Consider the following 21,521-nt stretch of genomic DNA (forward strand, 5'->3'; position numbering starts at 1 on the left):
TGGATTAGGCCTATATTTAATACTGTATAATTATCATATTTACTATTTTTCTACGGTTTTAAGCTGTATGACATAAATGAAGGTTATATAGCAAACAATTCAGAGGAATTCTGTTATAAAACTTATTGACTTTTTATCTAGGCCCCACCAATGTACATGAGCACCAGCCGCCACTGCACCCAGATATTTAAACAATGTAATTGTGTCAAGCAGCAGACTAATAATGCTATATTTGAATATATTTAGGTACATTTATACCTAGCTGCCATTCTTCGTACCAACTAAAAATTTTGTCTAAATACTCCTAGAGTCAGTCAATGATGACACTTTCCCATATACCACAGAATCATCAGAAAAAAGCTGCAGATTGCTGCTCATCATCTACACCACATCATTTACCTATATAGATAATAACAGTGGTCCTATCACATTTCCCTCAAGCACTCCTGACAATATCCTTGTCTCTGATGAACACTTGCCAATGAGGACAATGTACTGGGTTGTGCTACTTAAAAAGCCTTTGAGCCATTCACACATCTGGGAACCTATTCCATATGCTCATAACTTTGTTAGTAGCCTGCAGTGGGGCACCATGTCAAATGTTATTCTAAAGTTTGGAATAATAGAATCTGAGAAGATAACCTACAGTTCTCTGGGGTATAGTAGGTTTTTTGTGTCACCTATAATATTTTGTTCCTGTAGCACATGTCTGAAAACTTAGCAACTCATTTATATAAAAAATGGCAATTTTACAGTCTTGCCCATACCCTCCTTCCCATGAAAAATTTCTGCAGGCACATCTTTAAATAATTTATATGATGACTAATTTAATATAATGACACTTCAGGGCTTATACGTGTAAGACTGTGTGTGTGTGTGTGTGTGTGTGTGTGTGTGTGTGTGTGTGTGTGTGTGTGTGTGTGTGTGTGTGTGTGGGCGGGCGCGCGAGCGCGTGCATGCACGCACTTTCTGAAATCATACCAAAAGTTTTCAACATTGAACAAACAAGAAACAAAGATGACTTTCAGAGAGACACACATACACAAAACACTTTTAGCAAAAAAGTGTACTTTACCTACCCAAAATACTTTTTAATGCTTTGCCTGTTACAATAAATAAAACCGAAGAATTTCATAACTTCCAAGTAGAAAACACACTTTTTAATAACATGTAAAATTAAGGAAAGGCAACTACTCACTTCCAGCAGGTCGATGCATGGAGCACAGAAACACCAAGCACAAGTTCTTTTCCTAGCAGCACTACACACATTCATGCACACAACCACACAGATACTCAAACGAACACTCCAGCGTCCATGGCAAGACTCTTGTGGGAGCCACAGATGTGTGTGTTTCAGTGTCTGTGTGTTTGTGTGTGTACTGTTGTTAGAACAAGAGCTAGTGCTCCAAAGCCTGTGTGAATCATGTGTTTCTGTGCTCCATGCATTGACCTGCTATAGGTTGAGTGGTTGCCTTTCCTTTGTTTATGCAGTACTCCATCCACAAATTTCCATTACTCTTATACTTTTTAATAACATATAGCTTCTAAAATATTGAAAAAAACTGGTTTGAACTGAGTTGAATTACAATGAACTTTTACTTTTTCATAGATCCAGGATCAAAACTAATCTTTCTCGCAAATGTTACTTCACTTTATACTGATACCACATCTTAAAATCAGGAAGCATTTTTGGATATGGGTATTGTTCCAGGCTGTGAATCCTGACAGATTATTAACAGCATGAAATGGACCCAGTACACAGCTACATAATTTGGAACTTATGAAGATTAAAAGAAATATGTTGAGGTGCACATTTAAATGAACAATATTTCTTAAGGATTTAATAACTTTTACATTCTGATGAAGTCATTAAAGTGATAAACAATTTCTCATATGTTGACAACTAGCTTTAACCAACCACACATAACTATTACTACCAGCTCTGTAGTATTTTCCCAAATTTCCAAGAAGTCATTCATCAATACCAGAGCATAAAAATTTTTTTGAGGGCTCCAGCTCTTTATTGTAAAAGAAAGATGTTTAATGATCACACAATAATTAATCAAATTCAATCAGTTTATGTAGCTGGACTGTTCAAGACATAGGATCTTCTCTTTCCACTCATACACTCCTGGAAATGGAAAAAAGAACACATTGACACCGGTGTGTCAGATCCACCATACTTGCTCCGGACACTGAGAGAGGGCTGTACAAGCAATGATCACACGCACGGCATAGCGGACACACCAGGAACCGCGGTGTTGGTCGTCGAATGGTGCTAGCTGCGCAGCATTTGTGCACCGCCGCCGTCAGTGTCAGCCAGTTTGCCGTGGCATACGGAGCTCCATCACAGTCTTTATCACTGGTAGCATGCCGCGACAGCGTGGACGTGAACCGTATGTGCAGTTGACGGACTTTGAGCGAGGGCGTATAGCGGGCATGCGGGAGGCCGGGTGGACGTACCGCCGAATTGCTCAACACGTGGGGCGTGAGGTCTCCACAGTGCATCGATGTTGTCGCCAGTGGTCGGCGGAAGGTGCACGTGCCCGTCGACCTGGGACCGCACCGCAGCGACGCACGGATGCACGCCAAGACCGTAGGATCCTACGCAGTGCCGTAGGGGACCGCACCGCCACTTCCCAGCAAATTAGGGACACTGTTGCTCCTGGGGTATCGGCGAGGACCATTCGCAACCGTCTCCATGAAGCTGGGCTACGGTCCCGCACACCGTTAGGCCGTCTTCCGCTCACGCCCCAACATCGTGCAGCCCGCCTCCAGTGGTGTCGCGACAGGCGTGAATGGAGGGACGAATGGAGACGTGTCGTCTTCAGCGATGAGAGTCGCTTCTGCCTTGGTGCCAATGATGATCGTATGCGTGTTTGGCGCCGTGCAGGTGAGCGCCACAATCAGGACTGCATACGACCGAGGCACACAGGGCCAACACCCGGCATCATGGTGTGGGGAGCGATCTCCTACACTGGCCGTACACCACTGGTGATCGTCGAGGGGTCACTGAATAGTGCACGGTACATCCAAACCGTCATCGAACCCATCGTTCTACCATTCCTAGACCGGCAAGGGAACTTGCTGTTCCAACAGGACAATACACGTCCGCATGTATCCCGTGCCACCCAACGTGCTCTAGACGGTGTAAGTCAACTACCCTGGCCAGCAGGATCTCCGGATCTGTCCCCCATTGAGCATGTTTGGGACTGGATGAAGCGTCGTCTCACGCGGTCTGCACGTCCAGCACGAACGCTGGTCCAACTGAGGTGCCAGGTGGAAATGTCATGGCAAGCCGTTCCACAGGACTACATCCAGCATCTCTACGATCGTCTCCATGGGAGAATAGCAGCCTGCATTGCTGCGAAAGGTAGATATACACTGTACTAGTGCCGTAATTGTGCATGCTCTGTTGCCTGTGTCTATGTGCCTGTGGTTCTGTCAGTGTGATCATGTGATGTATCTGACCTCAGGAATGTGTCAATAAAGTTTCCCCTTCCTGGGACAATGAATTCACGGTGTTCTTATTTCAATTTCCAGGAGTGTATTTTACCACAATATTCTTCACACTAATGAAGCACAAAACGAGGTGGGACTCCAAGACAGAAAACAAAGCTTTTTCACTTTCACTACATTTATTCTGCAGATGATGAAGAAATTGATGAAATGTATGACGAGATAAAATAAATTATTCAGGTAGCGAAGGGAGACGAAAATTTAATAGTCATGGGTGACTGGAATTCGTCAGTAGGGAAAGGGAGAGAAGGAAACATAATAGGTGAATATGGATTGGGGGGAAGAAATGAAAGAGGAAGCCACCTTGTAGAATTTTGCACAGAGCATAACTTAATCATAGCTAACACTTGGTTCAAGAATCATAAAAGAAGGTTGTATACCTGGAAGAATCCTGGAGATACTAAAAGGTATCAGATAGATTATATAATGGTAAGACAGAGATTTAGAAACCAAGTTTTAAATTGTAAGACATTTCCAGGGGCAGATGTGGATTCTGACCACAATCTATTGGTTATGAACTGCAGATTGAAACTGAAGAAACTGCAAAAAGGTGGGAATTTAAGGAGATGGGACCTGGATAAACTGAAAGAACCAGAGGTTGTAGAGAGTTTCAGGGAGAGCATAAGGGAACAATTGACAGGAATGGGGGAAAGAAATACAGTAGAAGAAGAATGGGTAGCTCTGAGGGATGAAGTAGTGAAGGCAGCAGAGGATCAAGTAGGTAAAAAGACGAGGGCTAATAGAAATCCTTGGGTAACAGAAGAAATATTGAATTTAATTGATGAAAGGAGAAAATATAAGAATGCAGTAAATGAAGCAGGCAAAAAGGAATACAAACGTCTCAAAAATGAGATCGACAGGAAGTGCAAAATGGCTAAGCAGGGATGGCTAGAGGACAAATGTAAGGATGTAGAGGCTTGTCTCACTAGGGGTAAGATAGATACTGCCTACAGGAAAATTAAAGAGACCTTTGGAGAGAAGACACTTGTATGAATATCAAGAGCTCAGATGGCAACCCAGTTCTAAGCAAAGAAGGGAAGACAGAAAGGTGGAAGGAGTATATAGAGGGTTTATACAAGGGCGATGTACTTGAGGACAATATTATGGAAATGGAAGAAGATGTAGATGAAGATGAAATGGGAGATAAGATACTGCGTGAAGAGTTTGACAGGGCACTGAAAGACCTGAGTCGAAACAAGGCCCCGGGAGTAGACAACATTCCATTAGAACTACTGATGGCCTTGGGAGAGCCATTCATGACAAAACTCTACCATCTGGTGAGCAAGATGTATGAGACAGGCGAAATACCCACAGACTTCAAGAAGAATATAATAATTCCAATCCCAAAGAAAGCAGGTGTTGACAGATGTGAAAATTACCGAACTATCAGTTTAATAAGTCACAGCTGCAAAATACTAAACGAATTCTTTACAGACGAATGGAAAAACTGGTAGAAGCGGACCTCGGGAAGATCAGTTTGGATTCCGTAGAAATGTTGGAACACGTGAGGCAATACTAACCTTACGACTTATCTTAGAAGAAAGATTAAGGAAAGGCAAACCTACGTTTCTAGCATTTGTAGACTTAGAGAAAGCTTTTGACAACGTTAACTGGAATACTCTCTTTCAAATTCTGAAGGTGGCAGGGGTAAAATACAAGGAGCGAAAGGGTATTTACAATTTGTACAGAAACCAGATGGCAGTTATAAGAGTCGAGGGGCATGAAAGGGAATCAGTGGTTGGGAAAGGAGTGAGACAGGGTTGTATCCTCTCCCCGATTTTATTCAATCTGTATATTGAGCAAGCAGTAAAGGAAACAAAAGAAAAATTCAGAGTAGGTATAGAGTAGGTATATAGAAATCCTTGGGTAACAGAAGAAATATTGAATTTAATTGATGAAAGGAGAAAATATAAAAATGCAGTAAATGAAGCAGGCAAAAAGGAATACAAACATCTGAAAAATGAGATCGACAGGAAGTGCAAAATAGCTAAGCAGGGATGGCTAGAGGACAAATGTAAGGATGTAGAGGCTTGTCTTTGAGGTTCGCCGATGACATTGTAATTCTGTCAGAGACAGCAAAGGACTTGGAAGAGCAGTTGAACGGAATGGACAGTGTCTTGAAAGGAGGATATAAGATGAACATCAACAAAAGCAAAACGAGGATAATGGAATGTAGTCAAATTAAATTGGGTGATGCTGAGGTGATTAGATTAGGAAATGAGACACTTAAAGTAGTAAAAGAGTTTTGCTATTTAGGGAGTAAAATAACTGATGATGGTCGAAGTAGAGAGGATATAAAATGTAGACTGGCAATGGCAAGGAAATCTTTTCTGAAGAAGAGAAATTTGTTAACATCGAGTATAGATTTAAGTGTCAGGAAGTCGTTTCTGAAAGTATTTGTATGGAGTGTAGCCATGTATGGAAGTGAAACATGGACGATAACCAGTTTGGACAAGAAGAGAATAGAAGCTTTCGAAATGTGGTGCTATAGAAGAATGCTGAAGATAAGGTGGGTAGATCATGTAACTAATGAGGAGGTATTGAATAGGATTGGGGAGAAGAGAAGTTTGTGGCACAACTTGACTAGAAGAAGGGATCGGTTGGTAGGACATGTTTTGAGGCATCAAGGGATCACAAATTTAGCATTGGAGGGCAGCGTGGAGGGTAAAAATCGTAGAGGGAGACCAAGAGATCGATACACTAAGCAGATTCAGAAGGATGTAAGTTGCAGTAGGTACTGGGAGATGAAGAAGCTTGCACAGGATAGAGTAGCATGGAGAGCTGCATCAAACCAGTCTCAGGACTGAGGACAACAACAACAACAACAACAACAACAACAACAACATTTATTCTTAACACATCTCAAAATTGTTTTGAGCTTTAAGTTGAAAATTTCCAATAAAGGTTATTCTGGATCAAACAACATTTTGTTTATGTTAAAGTTTTTATTTTTTAAAATCTTCATAATATTAGCAAAAAAGGAAAAGAAATAATGGACATTTCACAATTTTCACAATCTCTTGGTCAGCTGTATGGTACATAAACTCAACCAACAGTCTGAACCTTTATCCAATTGTTTTACTTGTCATGTCTCAATATTCAGCTCTTTTGAAGAAAAATATTGTCAGCATTCCTGGAGATAGCTATGATCATTTGCTACTCTTACACAATTAGACTGCAACTAATTCATACTTTTAATCATCAAACACCTTTTGGAGAAAAACGTATGCCTAATGATATATTTCACTACTGCATCGGAAACTGAAGAACTACAAAACAGCACTTATTAACTGATAACTGTAGTTAATACCAGTGGTCTAAGTATAATTTTTCTTTTAAAAAAGCAGTGTTTTTCTTCATAATATTCATGTATTATTTTTGATTTAAAATAATCCAAATCTCTCTCTCTCTCTCTCTCTCTCTCTCTCTCTCTCTCTCTGTGTGTGTGTGTGTGTGTGTGTGTGTGAGGAAGTATGACAAAATATAAGTGTAGTGCAAATAAAATGACCCTTGCTTTTGTTATAATAATTAACACCTTCTGCACACTTGAAGGTTCATTTTCTGTATTGTAAGTCTACAGCTGAACTGAAAGCAGTATTAAAGTCTGTAATGAGGAAAAATTCCTTGATGATGAATTGGCTACAATCAGTTAAAGAGACATACATGAAAAGTGTGTGAAAGTTAAAGAATTATGAAATCATGAATTTATAGGTATTTGATTACAAACATACACAAAAAGTCTATTACTGAAAGTGTGCTACAGAAGGTGCACATATAAGGCAAATAAGACTCCAAATATATTTTTTTATTGAAGAAAGGGAGATTTGTGTTTGTCTCATTGACTGGAAAATCATTATACATGGAGCACAAGCTCAGATTGGACAGAATAGGAAAGGAAAGTAGATGCATCCTTTTCCCAGAAACCATTCCAGGATTTGCCTTAATCAGTTTTGGAAAACCACAGATAAGTTACTTTTGAACACCATTCTTCATAATTCTGAATCTTAGGCCTTAATTATTGTGCCTCATGTTTGTCAGTAATATGTTAAAAACAAATGCACTGGACTACAAAAGTTGTTTCTAACCCCTAAACAGAGACACATAGGCTATGTGGAAATTAATTAGCCCTCTTGAATTGCGGCTGTGAATTTCACAGTTCATCATAAATTCTCTGGCATAATCATCTCCTACTGTATGCTTTTGGATTGTTTCTACCAAGCAATGCAGGCTAGAATTCATTTAAAGCTTTGTTTTGTTACAGTGAAATACGCATTCAAAATAAATGTCTGCTTCATTTACACTGAATATTAAGTTATTAAAAATATCTGTTTCACAGAGTGAATGTGAAAGACATACATCAGTACATCTTCAGTAGCCTATATGCAGTGAAATTTAAATAAAAATTTGGCATTCTGGCAGAACTACTCAATAACAGTATTTAAGCAGTGAACAGATCAAACCTCTAATTACATCATCTATGTTACAATTTAATATGTGTTATGACAAATATGCAAATCTCCTATACAAAAATAAAAATGAAAAAAAATTACATAAATTAAAATTGCCCATACAGCAATCAAAAAAATGTTGACCTTTGTGGTAGAGCTAACTGGAACCTACAAAAATTATTCAACTTCTTTTATCTACTTAGTTTATCACTCTTCACTGAAGGATATGCACAGTGTTGGTCACTTGTACTTTAAACTAATTGTTGGAATGCCAGCAATGAAATATTTGATTATCATTTTCATACACAAAGGTTTCACTTAGTAACAACTGGACATAAAGTGCTGATAGCAACATGAGGAGCTTTGGCAGGTCTTGTTGTGCTTTATAAACTATTTCCCTTCTATCCTGTGAAGTCTACTATGTAGAGCACATTGCATGTTTCTTGAACAAACAGTTTGCCTGTGTCTAGTCACTCCTTTAGGTACCATTGTAATGTTGGGTCTAAAATTGATTTGTGATTTCTGCTCCTCTCTGCTATCTCTTATGTGTATAATACAGGGTAGTTATAATTAAACTTTGGCTACTTAAGAGGGCCCAAATAAAAAATGAGTGATCATGCAACAATGGAACTTAGTGAAAACATTTGTGGAAGAGAAGTAATGAATAAACCATCGAAAGAAAAACATTTTAATTTCCACATGAGAGGTTAACATTTGTTAATTGCATACCATGTTTATGTTCCAGCTTACAAACGTTGCTCAATGTAATGACCATCTGCATCAATGACAGATTGGAAATGCACTAGACATACCATTTCACAATTGTTTGTGGCACCTTTTGAACAGTGGATCACAGAATGTTCAGCTGTCATGACACAGCTCGCTCAATGCTTGAAGTTCGCACATTGTGTCCACCATTCTCAGCCATGGCAACAGTAACTTCTTCAACAATTTGTGGCACAATTGGCCATTGGTGTCTCCCACGTGCAATTCCCAAATTGTCAGTTAATCCAAACTTCTGAATCATGTTTCTCAAACCTGATGCAGAAAGAGGACCTTTCCATATTCCTTCAATGGATTGATACTCACAAAAAGCAGCAGCACTATTGCTGTTGTTTTGACAAAACAGCTTTACAAGTAAAGTCCTGTTCACATTTCCAGACCCTTGCTGACTGACTGCAACTGTAATGCCCAAAGATGCTTGCATTTCAACCGTACGTCTTTGTACCAGTACATGGGCCTAATGGTAAGTCATGACACTAACACTACTGACTACTCAAGTTCTACAGCATACAGTCTGAGCATCAGTCCTATGAAGTTGTGTGTGTGTGTGTGTGTGTGTGTGTGTGTGTGTGTGTGTTTATCCCTCCATTAATAAAGCCAAAGTAATGTGTTAAAAGCTTGCTGTGAAAGACATGAATGCTTTTTCACTGTTTTAGTGAATTCACACTAACAGTGTCAGAAAGCTAGGACTGAAATGAAAATAAAAATAATAATACAGTTATCAGACAGATGTAGCATGTATCATGATAGGATAAAAATATCAAAGGTACAACCAACAAATTCACTAAAAATCTGTAGATCACTGAAAATCAGCAGTTGTTCTAGCCACAAAACTGTATATATTACAGTACTGGGACAATATGCCTAATCTTAAAAAAGAAGCAGAGAATCTAGCTCCCTTGAACCCATGAAGGAAACATGCATGGTGGACATCAGAATGTGACAAATTCCATGAAGATAGACACCAAGCATGGTTAAAGTTTCAAGCACATAAAACTGAAGAAAATGCCATCAACCCAAAAAATGAAAGAAAAAAATTCACTCAAAATATTAGAAGAATCAAGAGAGGATTTCATAAAGATATTATAAAGTCTATAGAAGGTAATTATCATAAAACCAACTCCAGGAACTACTACAAAATCTTTGGGAAACAACTACAACAGTATGAGGCCCCTACACTAATACTGAAAGATGAAGATGGAAGAATGACACACAGTAACAAGGAAAATGCAGAAATCATGGCAAAAGCATTTTACAAACTTCTGAATTGTGAGGAACCCAAAGAACCCTTACAAATCAACATAAATACCCCAATAAAAACCAAACCTAACAAACTACACCCTCCAACTTTCCAAGAAGTAGAAGAAATTCTTAAAGAACAAAAAAATTATAAGGCATGTGGAGAAGATCAGGTTTTTGTTGAAATGTGGAAATATGCAAGTGACACAGTCAAGACCTCCTTACACATGGCTCTAACAAAAATTTGGGTAACAGAACAATTTCCAGAACATTGGACCACAGCTATCATCCACCCACTACACAAAAAGGGAGATACGAGCAACCCAGACAACTACAGAGGAATCTCTCTCCTAGATTGCACATATAAAATTCTATCTAAGATCCTATATGAAAGAATCAAGGAGCAATTAGAACAGGAGTTAGGGGAATATCAGGGAGGTTTCAGACCATGGAGAAGCTGTGCAGAGCAGATAATTAGTATAAAATTGATTATGGCATACTACAAGAAACGGAACAAACCTCTGGCAATAACATTTGTAGATTTTAAGAAGGCATATGACTGTCTCCACAGACCTTCAGTATTAAAAATTTTAAGAAATCTAGGACTCCATCCAAAACTAATTAAAATAATACAACTCACTCTAACCAACACCAAATCAAAAGTGAAGTTTAGAGGAGAAATTTCGGAACCATTCCTCATAAAAACAGGCTTAGGACAAGGTGACTGCCTATCACCATTGCTTTTCAACTGTGCACTGGAATACATAATGAGAGAATGGTACAAGGACAATCCAAAGTGGATAAGAATTGGAAGTGCAAAAGATGATATTAGCTTAAACTGCTTGGGATTCGCTGATGATCTTGCTCTCCTAGCCAACACCGTTCAAGAAGCCAGTCAACAAGTGAAATCACTACAAGAAATAGCAGAGAAAGTAGGCCTTAGAATATCATTTGAAAAAACGGAGATTATGCTAACTGATCCACCACTTGCAAACAAAATTACAATAGGAGAACAGGAAATCAAAATTGTTGATAAATTTAAATATTTAGGCGAAATAATAACATACAATCTAAATGAGAAGCCATCATGGCAAAATAGAATAAAAAAACTGAACTATGCAAATTACATTACCAAAACTACATACAACAAAAAAAGCCTATCTATAGATGCAAAATTAAAACACTATAAAACAGTTACACAACCAGAAATAACGTATGCAGCTGAAACTATCTTCAAAACAACTAATACAGCAGAAATTGACAGAATACTAAAAGTAGAAAGAAGAATAATCAGGACATGTATAAATAAACAGTATAAAATAAATGGACACTGGAGAATAGCATCAAATGAAACAGTATATAAGAAAATAGAACCAGTCATGAGCACAATCAGGAAGAAACGCATCTCATTCTTTGGACATCTGATGAGAACTCCAGAAAACAGAATTAGTAAAAAAATAATACAAAAATTGTGGAATAGCAAGAGCGACATTAAATGGATCACAGAAATTAAGGAAGATATAAAAGAACTTCAAATTACAGTAGATGACCTAAAAAACAAGACAGAGAAAACCAGAATACTGCAAGACCCGCAAACGAGACTACAAATGAAAATCAATAAAAGGAGTACAGGAAGAGTTGTCTCAGATGAAGAAAGAAAGAAAATATCTGAAAGAATGAAGAAATATTGGGCAGACAGAAGAGCAAAACACCTTTCATATAAGAATAGCCTCTAATAATTATATTACCTAAATATATTAAGTTATTGTTGAACCAAATTGTATCCATGTGTAACAACTTGTTTAGAACTTTGTATTTTTGACTACAGTGGTCCAATGAACGCCATAAAATAAATAATAATAAAAAAAAACTGGGACAATATGTGATGGGCTCACCATATGTCACTGATTCATAACACATTTTATGAACTATAGAAATGATATTTTATAGCAAACCATACCCTGCTGTTTACATTACTCTTTAATGTGAAACTGGTTGTGGTCAAAGATCATTATCCAGCAAAGTTTGAATGACAGAAATAGACAGAACAGTTTGTTATGCATAATAGTTTCTTTTTTTTTTTAGAAACACCTAAAATCTACACTTACACAACACATTTGTGGACAACAGTTAGAGAAGAAGTCTAAGCTCGATATCTACTTGAATATAGACTTTATTTATACCGAAATATAGAAACAAACATATCAAATTACTCTATTGGCACTTTCAGTGACCTCATCCAGACCTTTGCTTGTGAAGATCATAATATTTTGCAATTCAAACTAGGGTGTTCTAATATTATTGGTACAGCTACCCTTCCCTTCTTTTCTTTGCCACAATCTCCATAGTTTATGTCCAGAACAGAAAATAGAGGACTGTGTTAAAAAATTCCATTACAGGAACAAGGTTCTGGAACCTCAAATGACACACAAGATACTAAACCTCTAATCGAACAGAAACCCTTATCTTGCATTCCAGACAGTTAGTAATATACACTAACTAGATAATCTTCTTTGGTAACACACAGAAAGCCTACAGATAATTCATTTTATAAACACAGTCAATAACAATATTTAGGACATTTATGACCATTTTGAGGATCAAATATTTTCTTTTTAGGAATCAACATGGATTTGGCATACGGGAAGTCTGGTGAAATTCAGTTTCCTTTATACATTTATGAGATTCATAAGACAGCAGATAATAGAACCCAGGTTGATGCCATGTTTCTTGATTTCTGTAACACATTTGATACATTTCCACATTGTTGACTTGTGAACAAAATATAAGCTTTTAGACTACTGGACCAGATTTGTGAGAGGTTTCAGGATTTCCTAGCAGAGCAAACCCAAGAGGTCATTTTTAGCATGAAGAAGTTGTCAGATGTGAAAGTAATTTTCATCATTGCCAAGTGGGGTATTATAGAGTCATTCTTATTTATAATGTTTGTAAATGATTTAGTGAATAATATCAAAATCCCCATAAATGTCTGAAGATAATAATTTTGTATAGATGAAAATCACAACAAGGAAGACTTGTGGAAGACTGATATTTGGTGAAGAGACTGGCAATTGAGCCCAAACATAAATGAATGTAACATGTACATAAATAAGAGAAAAGACCCACTTTTATTTGGTTAACTGAATGATGATCAGTTACCAGAAACAGTAACAATTAAAAAATATCTAGGAAGATGCCCCATACCAATCTAAATTATAACAATTGAATAAAATTTGTTGTAGGAAGTGCAGATGACAGATTGCGATTCATTGGGACAGTCTACAGAAAGGTAATTCCTCTATGAAAGAGAGAGCTAAGAAAACTGTTGTTTGGTCAAATCTAAAGTATTGTTCATCAGTCTGGGGCTCTTTATCAGGTTGATTGAATGGATAACTTAGAGAAGAATCACAGAAACAAAGCCACATATCATCACATTACTGCAACAAGTGCAGCTCATCAAAATTCAGGGGCAAACTTATAAGGGAGCTGTTGTGGATCATGCAAAAAGAGTCAGTGAACATAACTATTTTCTGAACATATATCTTGCAAAATGTCCACGAGAGGAAAATATTGAGAAATTTGAGCTCGTGGAGATACTCACTGACAATCATTTTTCCTGCTCACCATTCAAGAATAGCACAGGAAACGCAAAAAATTATAGTTGTGTACATTGTCTCTGCCACAAAATAAAGTGTCTTGTGGAATATAGATGCAGATGAAGTCATAAAAAAATGACTAGTACATTTGAGTAAAATAAAAAAAAGTCAGTTTCTAATCCACAATGATATTTAGAGCTGTAAGAAAAGAATATAAATTATTCCATACAAATTATATGTATGTTACTTATTTAGTAGTCAGAGTATACATAATGCAGAAGACTTTATATCATCAAAAGACATAATACAAGATACTGTAAAACCCCATAAAATAAAAAAAAATTACTGAAAAAAAAATTACACACACCTCATAAAGAACACACAAAACAAAGTGTGAAAAACAAGAAAAGCAATAATTTCAGCACAAATATGTACCAAAGTATCTTATGTGAAGGAGAAGTTCATCTGTTAACATACGACCACTTAAGAGGAAATGCATAAATTGTCACGACTGCCAGTAAGCATCGGTGTCCACAGAAATTTATCCAAGAAGGGGAAATATTCGAAAATCGCCATTTTTTTTATATTGGAAAACTTGAGAAATTCCAGTTGATTATTAAGAAAAATAACCAGCAAGACTGCCTATGATTAATATCTCTAAAAGTTAAGCAAGAGGAAATAAAAATTAAAAATGCTTATTAACTTTAGGAACCTTTGCTTACAAAATTTCACAGCTGATCATATTAATGCATTTATTGAATTGTTTTCATGCCTTCCAATTTTTGAAGTTGACTGGTATAATTAATGTTCAATAAAACGTTTTGAAAGCTGCATTTTTGGGTTGTTTGGGTAAAGTGTGACCCAGGCCAGCATTCAACAACATTAATATGAGAAATCTCCCAAAACAGTCATAAATTCACTAGTACAATCAACCCTTAACAGCCTAGGATTCAACCAAGATGACCTTTGTCCCCCAGGTTGACACATTGTGCTAAATAACAACTGGACTATTGATTTGGTAGAAGTATGACTATCTATTATGCTGTGTTCCACCCATATGGAAGTTGACAAGGTCCCATTTCTTATGTTGAGGATCTTTTTTATTTTAACTTTTCTCACTTTTGCCCCTCTCTTGTAGTGGAGAAAATGGTATTTTCCCTCTCCAATTGATGCATTTTGGTCCATAGATGACGTGAAAATGAACACAGCAACAGATAGAAAGACCATGATGTTCAGAGTCTGCTACAAGTGCACTATGATTTTATAAATGAATGTGGTATGAGTATGTCACAGGGGCTGTTCCTTAACCACAGGCGAATGGTAAAAAACTTGTGATTAAGTTGTGCAGTGAGAGAAGGGGTCATCTTTGTGGGAATTGAGGATGAATGCTGGGTATGTATACTGCAGCCATGTTAACTTTATTCTGGGAATAGGAGCTGGAATTTTCACACCAGCATGTTGGAGTGGTATCTTTCTACATCCCAACAAATACTGTATGTGGAAAGCGCAGAACAGTTTGGGGACTATTTTGGCAATGATCTGCAAATATTTATTGCCACCTTGAATGCAAGATGATGCCAAAATCACCACCATGTCAAATAATAGGCATATTTTCCTATGAACAGCCTGTGTTAGAATCCTGTACCGAGATTCGAGGGAAGGCAAATGCACCCTCTCGCCTCCCCTTGCGGATGGCTAAGGCAATAACTAACTAAAAATCTGTTGAAAATGCGATTAATGTGATCAGGACTTACTGTGAATGTGGACTCTGAACCAAAGTGCAACTTGGTATTACGCACATTATCAAATTATTGCCAGAGATAGAAGAAGCAATAAGTGATAGGAAAAAATCATATGACTGACTGAGATTGAATCCCACACTTTTGTATTTGTGGTCTGGCACTTATATACTGACACATCAAATCATGCTGTTAATTCCCTAAAACAGCATCAGTATAATTAAATAATTAAATCACTGTCAGATCCTATTTTGGATTAATTAAAAGCCTCTACTCAGTAGGTATCTCTTAGGCTGTAACAGAGATACCTCATTGTATACCTCAGTATATCTACACAATATTCTTCTCAGAATTAAGTAGCTGTCTTATTTTTCTCTCATGCATATCAATGAACCACTATATGCTATGGCAAAAAAATCAAAAGTTTCCTTTTTTGTTACGTCAGTGGGAAGAATTAGTACACTGCATAGAAGATACAGTTAGTACAGTATGTGTTTCACAGAAAAACAGGTGATCTGTTAACATTGACAAAACACAATGTGTTCAGTGTATAACATGCAAAGTAATTATAATTAACTTTTTCACAAGAACTAGGCTTAAGTTCTCACAGGACTCAGTGACAGTTTTTAACTGAAAGAGATGGATTTACGGAAAGTATGGTAACATATGGTACAACAGGGGAATGCAAGCCCCAAAACATATGTAGAAACAATCTCATTTTATACTTGTGAAAAAATTCTACCTATGAATACCAAACAGTGAGAAGGTACTTATCACTCCTTCTTTTCACTAGTATTATTTCAGGGGAACTTGCTTATTTTGGATTTGGCACTTACATTTTTGTATCGTTTTCATTGTTCCTAAAGACTTAACAGAAGTTTTGAGTGGAAAAAGTGCTGTCTAACTGGGGCTAATCTGTTAAGTTATATTTCTTACATTACATACCTGAAGCAGGAAGGACAGAAACGGAATGACAATTATATATGTGAGTAAAACTGCCAACAACTATGCTCAATATGGACAACCTATTACAAACATGAGCACGAATCTTTCAAGTATGTTTGGTTATGATACAGATCTTCTCATTTGTTTGTCTAATGTATTACTAGTCTACATTTTGCACATAAAAAAGTCATAAACTTACACAAATACTCCTCTACAGTTGCAGAGACTGAATTTACTGTCATTGGGACATAGTACTATTCTAGAGGTGGGTACTGGAAAATGAAGTTAGTCCAGTGATACTAGACAACTCAGAAAATACACAAGGAAACAGACTGATTCTCAAGATACTGCAGTCCAGAGGCAGCTCTTGAAACTAATGAAGGCTAAATGTAGGAAGTTTTATTCCTACATCATCAAAGCTATCTTGTTTCAATTGAAATGACTTTGTTTGTGACCTCACAGCAATGACATGAAAAAGAGGTTGCACCCAAATGAAAAAGCAAAAACAGGTAAGCAAATCTAGCACACTTTTCTTCAAGACAAATATTTCTTTAGATGCATTTTCACAAAAGTTATACGTTGAGGGTTAAGTGAATGTGACATATATTTAGTAAGTAGTATGGAATCTGCATTGCCAACATAACTACATGGTGTAAGACATGTTTTCAATTGTAATTCATTAAGTTACATTGGATCTAGCCAAACTCTTAATGAAAAATGTTCTCATGAACTTGAAGCATTGATTGCATGCCAGCGAGAGAAAATAATTCTTTTGGAATGCCTATTAGTTAGACTTAGGAAAAATAGACAGATAAATGAATTAATTACAAAATTGCATGAAAAACTAATATTATTTGTGCCATTGATACCTCAACACTGTAGGTAGATTGGATGGTGATTGTAAATCTGGTAAACAGGAACAAATATGGTATCGTGACCATGACACACACACACACACACACACACACACACACACACACACACACACACACACACACACACACATATATGTAAAGGAAACGAAGCAAACTTATAACATCAGGTCACATAGTGAATGTTGACACACAAGTCATGTAAACATTTTGAATCATAGTAACAAGCCAGACTCAATGGCTCGAAACATGGAGGAGCAGCAACATTGCGATTACACGATATAATTAATTTTAAGTAAATTTTAAATAAATATGAGGTAATTGGGAATAGCAATGCTTACCCTGTTGGAATCTACACAATAGATTTGAGTTCATGACAGATGAATACATCTGAAAGGATCAAAATGTAACTTTGGAAGAACATAAGCTTCAGTGGAATAATACCTACTTATAAATGTGAAACAATACTAAATACATATGTCTATCATTGGTGTCATTTTACTCAGATGAATCACTGTCTTATATAAAATATGTAATGCATCAGTAACTCAAGGAATTTGTCCAGAGAAACTGAAATATGCCATTGTTAAACCCCTGTTTAAGAAAGGTGATAGAAGAGATCTCAATAACAACTGACTTGTTTCACTGTTGACATCATGTTCCAAAATTTTTGAGAAGAGGATGTATTCCAGAACAGTACCTCACCTGAGCAACTACAATATCCTCAGAAAACCACAGTTTGGTTTTCATTAGAATTGCTCTACTGAGAATGCCATTTACATGTTCACTCACCAAGCTTTACAAGCATTAAACAACAAAATAGCACTGGTTGGTATTTTCTGTGATCTATTTAAGGAATTTGACTGTTTGGATTACAGTATTCTACTAGACAAACAGAAGGTTTATGGGATTGATGGAAAAACCAACCAATGGATGATGTCATACCTAACCAAAAGAATATACCAAAGTTGTACTTACTAATTCAACAAATGCACTAAAGAGACATTATTCTGATTGGGGAGAAATGACAAATGGGGTTCCCCAATGCTCACGCTTATGTCTGCTATTGTCTCTCATATATGTAAATGATCTTTCATCTAATATACAAGAAGCAGGAAGCTTTTTGCACATGGCACTAACATTGTAATCAATCCAAGCATACATACAGCAACAGAAGAAATGGTAAGTATCTGCAAATAGTCTTACCATTAATTTTAAAAAGACAAAACATATCCAAATTAAAAGGAAGGTCAGCATTGGCCATAATATTGATGTTTTATTGATAGCAGAATCGATTTTTGACCACATAGTGATCATCTTCAGTGCTGTACAAATTAAACTCAGACACTGGTATCAAGTTATCAATAACCAAAGCTGAGAAGCAATCACAATATTATTATTGTGATGAATTGGGATGAATATGGAGTTGTGTCCTCTGAATTTTTCATGGTGGTGTGCTTCAATAAAATCTTCTTGGTTTATAAGCCACGTCATTTTGAATGAAACACTCAAGCTTTCCACAGCTGTCTCTATCATCGTCATCAGGAGTGGAAATCACTGACTGCAGGGGCTGGCAGGGTTGGTCTGCTTATTTAGATCTAATGACAGCATATGGAACCTTCCAGAGAGGGCTAGAGTGGTGCATGGACATAAAACGAACTTGGCAGATCCTAGTGGTTCCATCCTGCAATGGGATCGAGTGACATCACATGATGTGAGCAGCTGACGCCACATTTGAAACTGCCCCTCCCACATACCTGCAAGCATCAAGCCTATGTCTTTGCAAAGACATAGGCTTGACACTTGTAGGGACATGGGAGAGGCAGTTTCAAATGTGGCACTGGTCACTCACGCCAAGTGACGTCACTCAGTCATGCAGCGGGATGGATCCACTAGGTGCTGCCAAACTTGCCATGCACCATTCCAGCCCTCTCTGGAAAATTCCAGATGTTGACATTACATCAATATAAACTCCTGATGACAATGGTGGAGACAGTTGTCAAAAGCTTGTAAACTGAGAAGATTTTATTGGATATGTAGTTGATTTAGTGGTTTCTGCCATATTGGAACATCTCTACTTGTTATTATCCAGTAAAGCAACTGGTACCATTAACTTTGAAGGCAGTTTCTGTGACTGAATGCCAATTTTAATGCTACACTGTCTTAACAACAGACACCAAAGAAAGGACTGAAGGAAGATTAGAGTTTAACATTTTATTGACAGTGCAGTCATTAGAGATGGAGCACAAGCTCTAGTTATAAAAGGATGGAAAGGACATAGGCCACACCCTTTTCAAAAGTATGACTCAGCATTTGCCTGGAGCAATTTAGGGAAATCACAGAAAATATAAATCTTGATGGCAGGATGAGGATGTGAAGCACTGTTTTCCCAAATGCGAGTCCAGTGCACTAACTGCTGCATCACCACATTTGGTAATAATAACCAGGCAATTTGTATGTATCATTTATGTGTAAACAGTCTTAAGTGTAGTTACGTATTTTTGTTGTGTATACTCATTTAAAGCAGAGCCATAAAATAAACCCTCTCAACTCAAAAGCAAAGGAAAGGCATTCAAAAAGCAAAAGAGACTTACTGGTTTGCCAGAATAGTGGTTACTAAACAGTTCTGATTTGCATCAATTATTGAAGTAAATTTACCAGTACACAGTGTGGTCCATTAAAGTTTTGTATGAGTATATTGACATGATACTTTCCTTGGAAGTTTGAAATGAATCACCAGTGATCAAATGATTTCTCATAGTATACAGCTCTACCAACCACGTAAGGTTCTCATTAAAAGTGAGTGCCATTTTTCATTAAATGTACTCATATAGTCACAGGAATTAACTAACATTTTTGTATTGCATCCCACTTTTGGTAATTAGTTTCTTGAGCCAGAAAAACTAGTTAGAAAATAAAAAAAGGGGGGAATTTGACTGCTGATAATGGATTACTTGTTAAAATTTTGAAGCAATGTCTATCTATTGCCCACACTTTGGTGAAAATAAAACTTTGTAGTAACTAGTTTTTGATTTTCCTGCCTCTATGTTCATCTAGATGAATTAAACATATGTGAAAATTTTATTTACCTCTCATTTTCTGAGCTGAAGTCTGCCTTATTATATCCACATTTTCATCAGAAGATATATCACCTAAAAACAAATGGAGAAAAATATGTTAACAGTGCACAATAAGTCTTAATTTTGAGGAAATAAGAAGATGATGTACAATATATCTAAGTGTTTTTCATACCAGTCCCATCATAGATTAATACTTAGACCACTCAAAACATGCAAAAGGAAGAACACTCTAAAAACATAAATGCCATTAAGCTGAAGAATGTTGTAATCTGATTTTAATCATGGTTCATAGTTCATACATGATCAAATGAAAATATCTTATAAAAGCAAAATACTTTAAAATCTATGGTCTACTAAATGCTTTCAAGAGAAAATGTATAACACAAATCTAAATCTCTATTAATAACAATTTTAAGTTCTATATTATGGATGCTGTTCCCTATATTATGTCCATGTAACCATCCACAATTCAAAATGCTGTCGAATATCCATTGCCAAACATAGTAAGAAGCACACCTAAATTTTAACAAAGAAATTGTATGTTATTCACCTGTTCCTTCTACCGTGTCAGGCAATTCTTGCTGAAATTCTTCAACTGGAGCATTTTCTGTAACTTCTTGAGCCTTTCTGGTGTTCCGGTAATTATTGTCTTGTTGAGATATGTGTTGAATACTTCCTCCTACTTTGTGTAAAACTGGATCTTTCAATTCGCTGGCTATGAAATCACATATTCCCATAATTAAACATTCACCCTGCATCTTTTTCACCACTGAATTAACAGTTCTCCCTTTCAGCCTCATTGGTTTTCGTATTAAAAAATTGCAACATAAGCATGCAATGGTATACTATACACATAGCAGTGTCTATTTACACAGGTCAAAAAGAAATAAGATTGGAATATCATACTAGCTAATCTGTAACTGATAGGCTTTTCTCTTTCTTTTCATATTTGTTATTTTTTAAAGAAACATATTAGTTTTTTGTTATTGTTACAAAGATATTCCAGAATATGTGGTAGGATAAAAATTTTTCACTGTAATTAATTTGGTGCTCTTATAACTTTAGTCTCAAAATTTATATGTAAATGTTTTGAGAGTAAACTGTAAGGAAATTTATTTTCATCAGTCAGTTAGAGTTATTGCGAATCCTTGTAACTGTTTCATTGCTGTCCATGAACTTACCTCAACACAATATTGACAATCTCTGTTTCAAAAAATGAAGTTAACTGCACCAGACATGTTAAAAGGGATATTTGTGTTTTTAGAGAAAATGTATTGGGTCAGATTTGTGAGATGACAAT

The 21,521-nt window shown here is 36.6% G+C and overlaps 1 protein-coding gene across 8 annotated transcripts in view; it reads right to left on the reverse strand.

Moving 5' to 3' along the window:
* LOC126248210 (nuclear factor 1 X-type) overlaps nucleotides 1–21,521 on the reverse strand; it is a 601,762-nt gene that overhangs the window by 25,845 nt on the left and 554,396 nt on the right. For 6 of the 8 annotated variants that reach the window (XM_049949028.1, XM_049949025.1, XM_049949026.1 and 3 more), the window contains 2 exons: nucleotides 20,772–20,936; nucleotides 20,231–20,293 (listed from right to left, as the gene is read on the reverse strand). The exons of 1 other annotated variant lie outside the window; for it this stretch is intronic. In XM_049949028.1, coding sequence (XP_049804985.1) covers nucleotides 20,231–20,293; nucleotides 20,772–20,936 — 228 coding nt within the window. The remainder of the gene's footprint in view (nucleotides 1–20,230; nucleotides 20,294–20,771; nucleotides 20,937–21,521) is intronic. One more of the 8 variants, XM_049949029.1, reaches the window with a different exon arrangement.

The sequence above is a fragment of the Schistocerca nitens genome, chromosome 3, assembly GCF_023898315.1.
Source record: "Schistocerca nitens isolate TAMUIC-IGC-003100 chromosome 3, iqSchNite1.1, whole genome shotgun sequence".
In the NCBI taxonomy this organism is placed as follows: Eukaryota; Metazoa; Arthropoda; class Insecta; order Orthoptera; family Acrididae; genus Schistocerca; species Schistocerca nitens.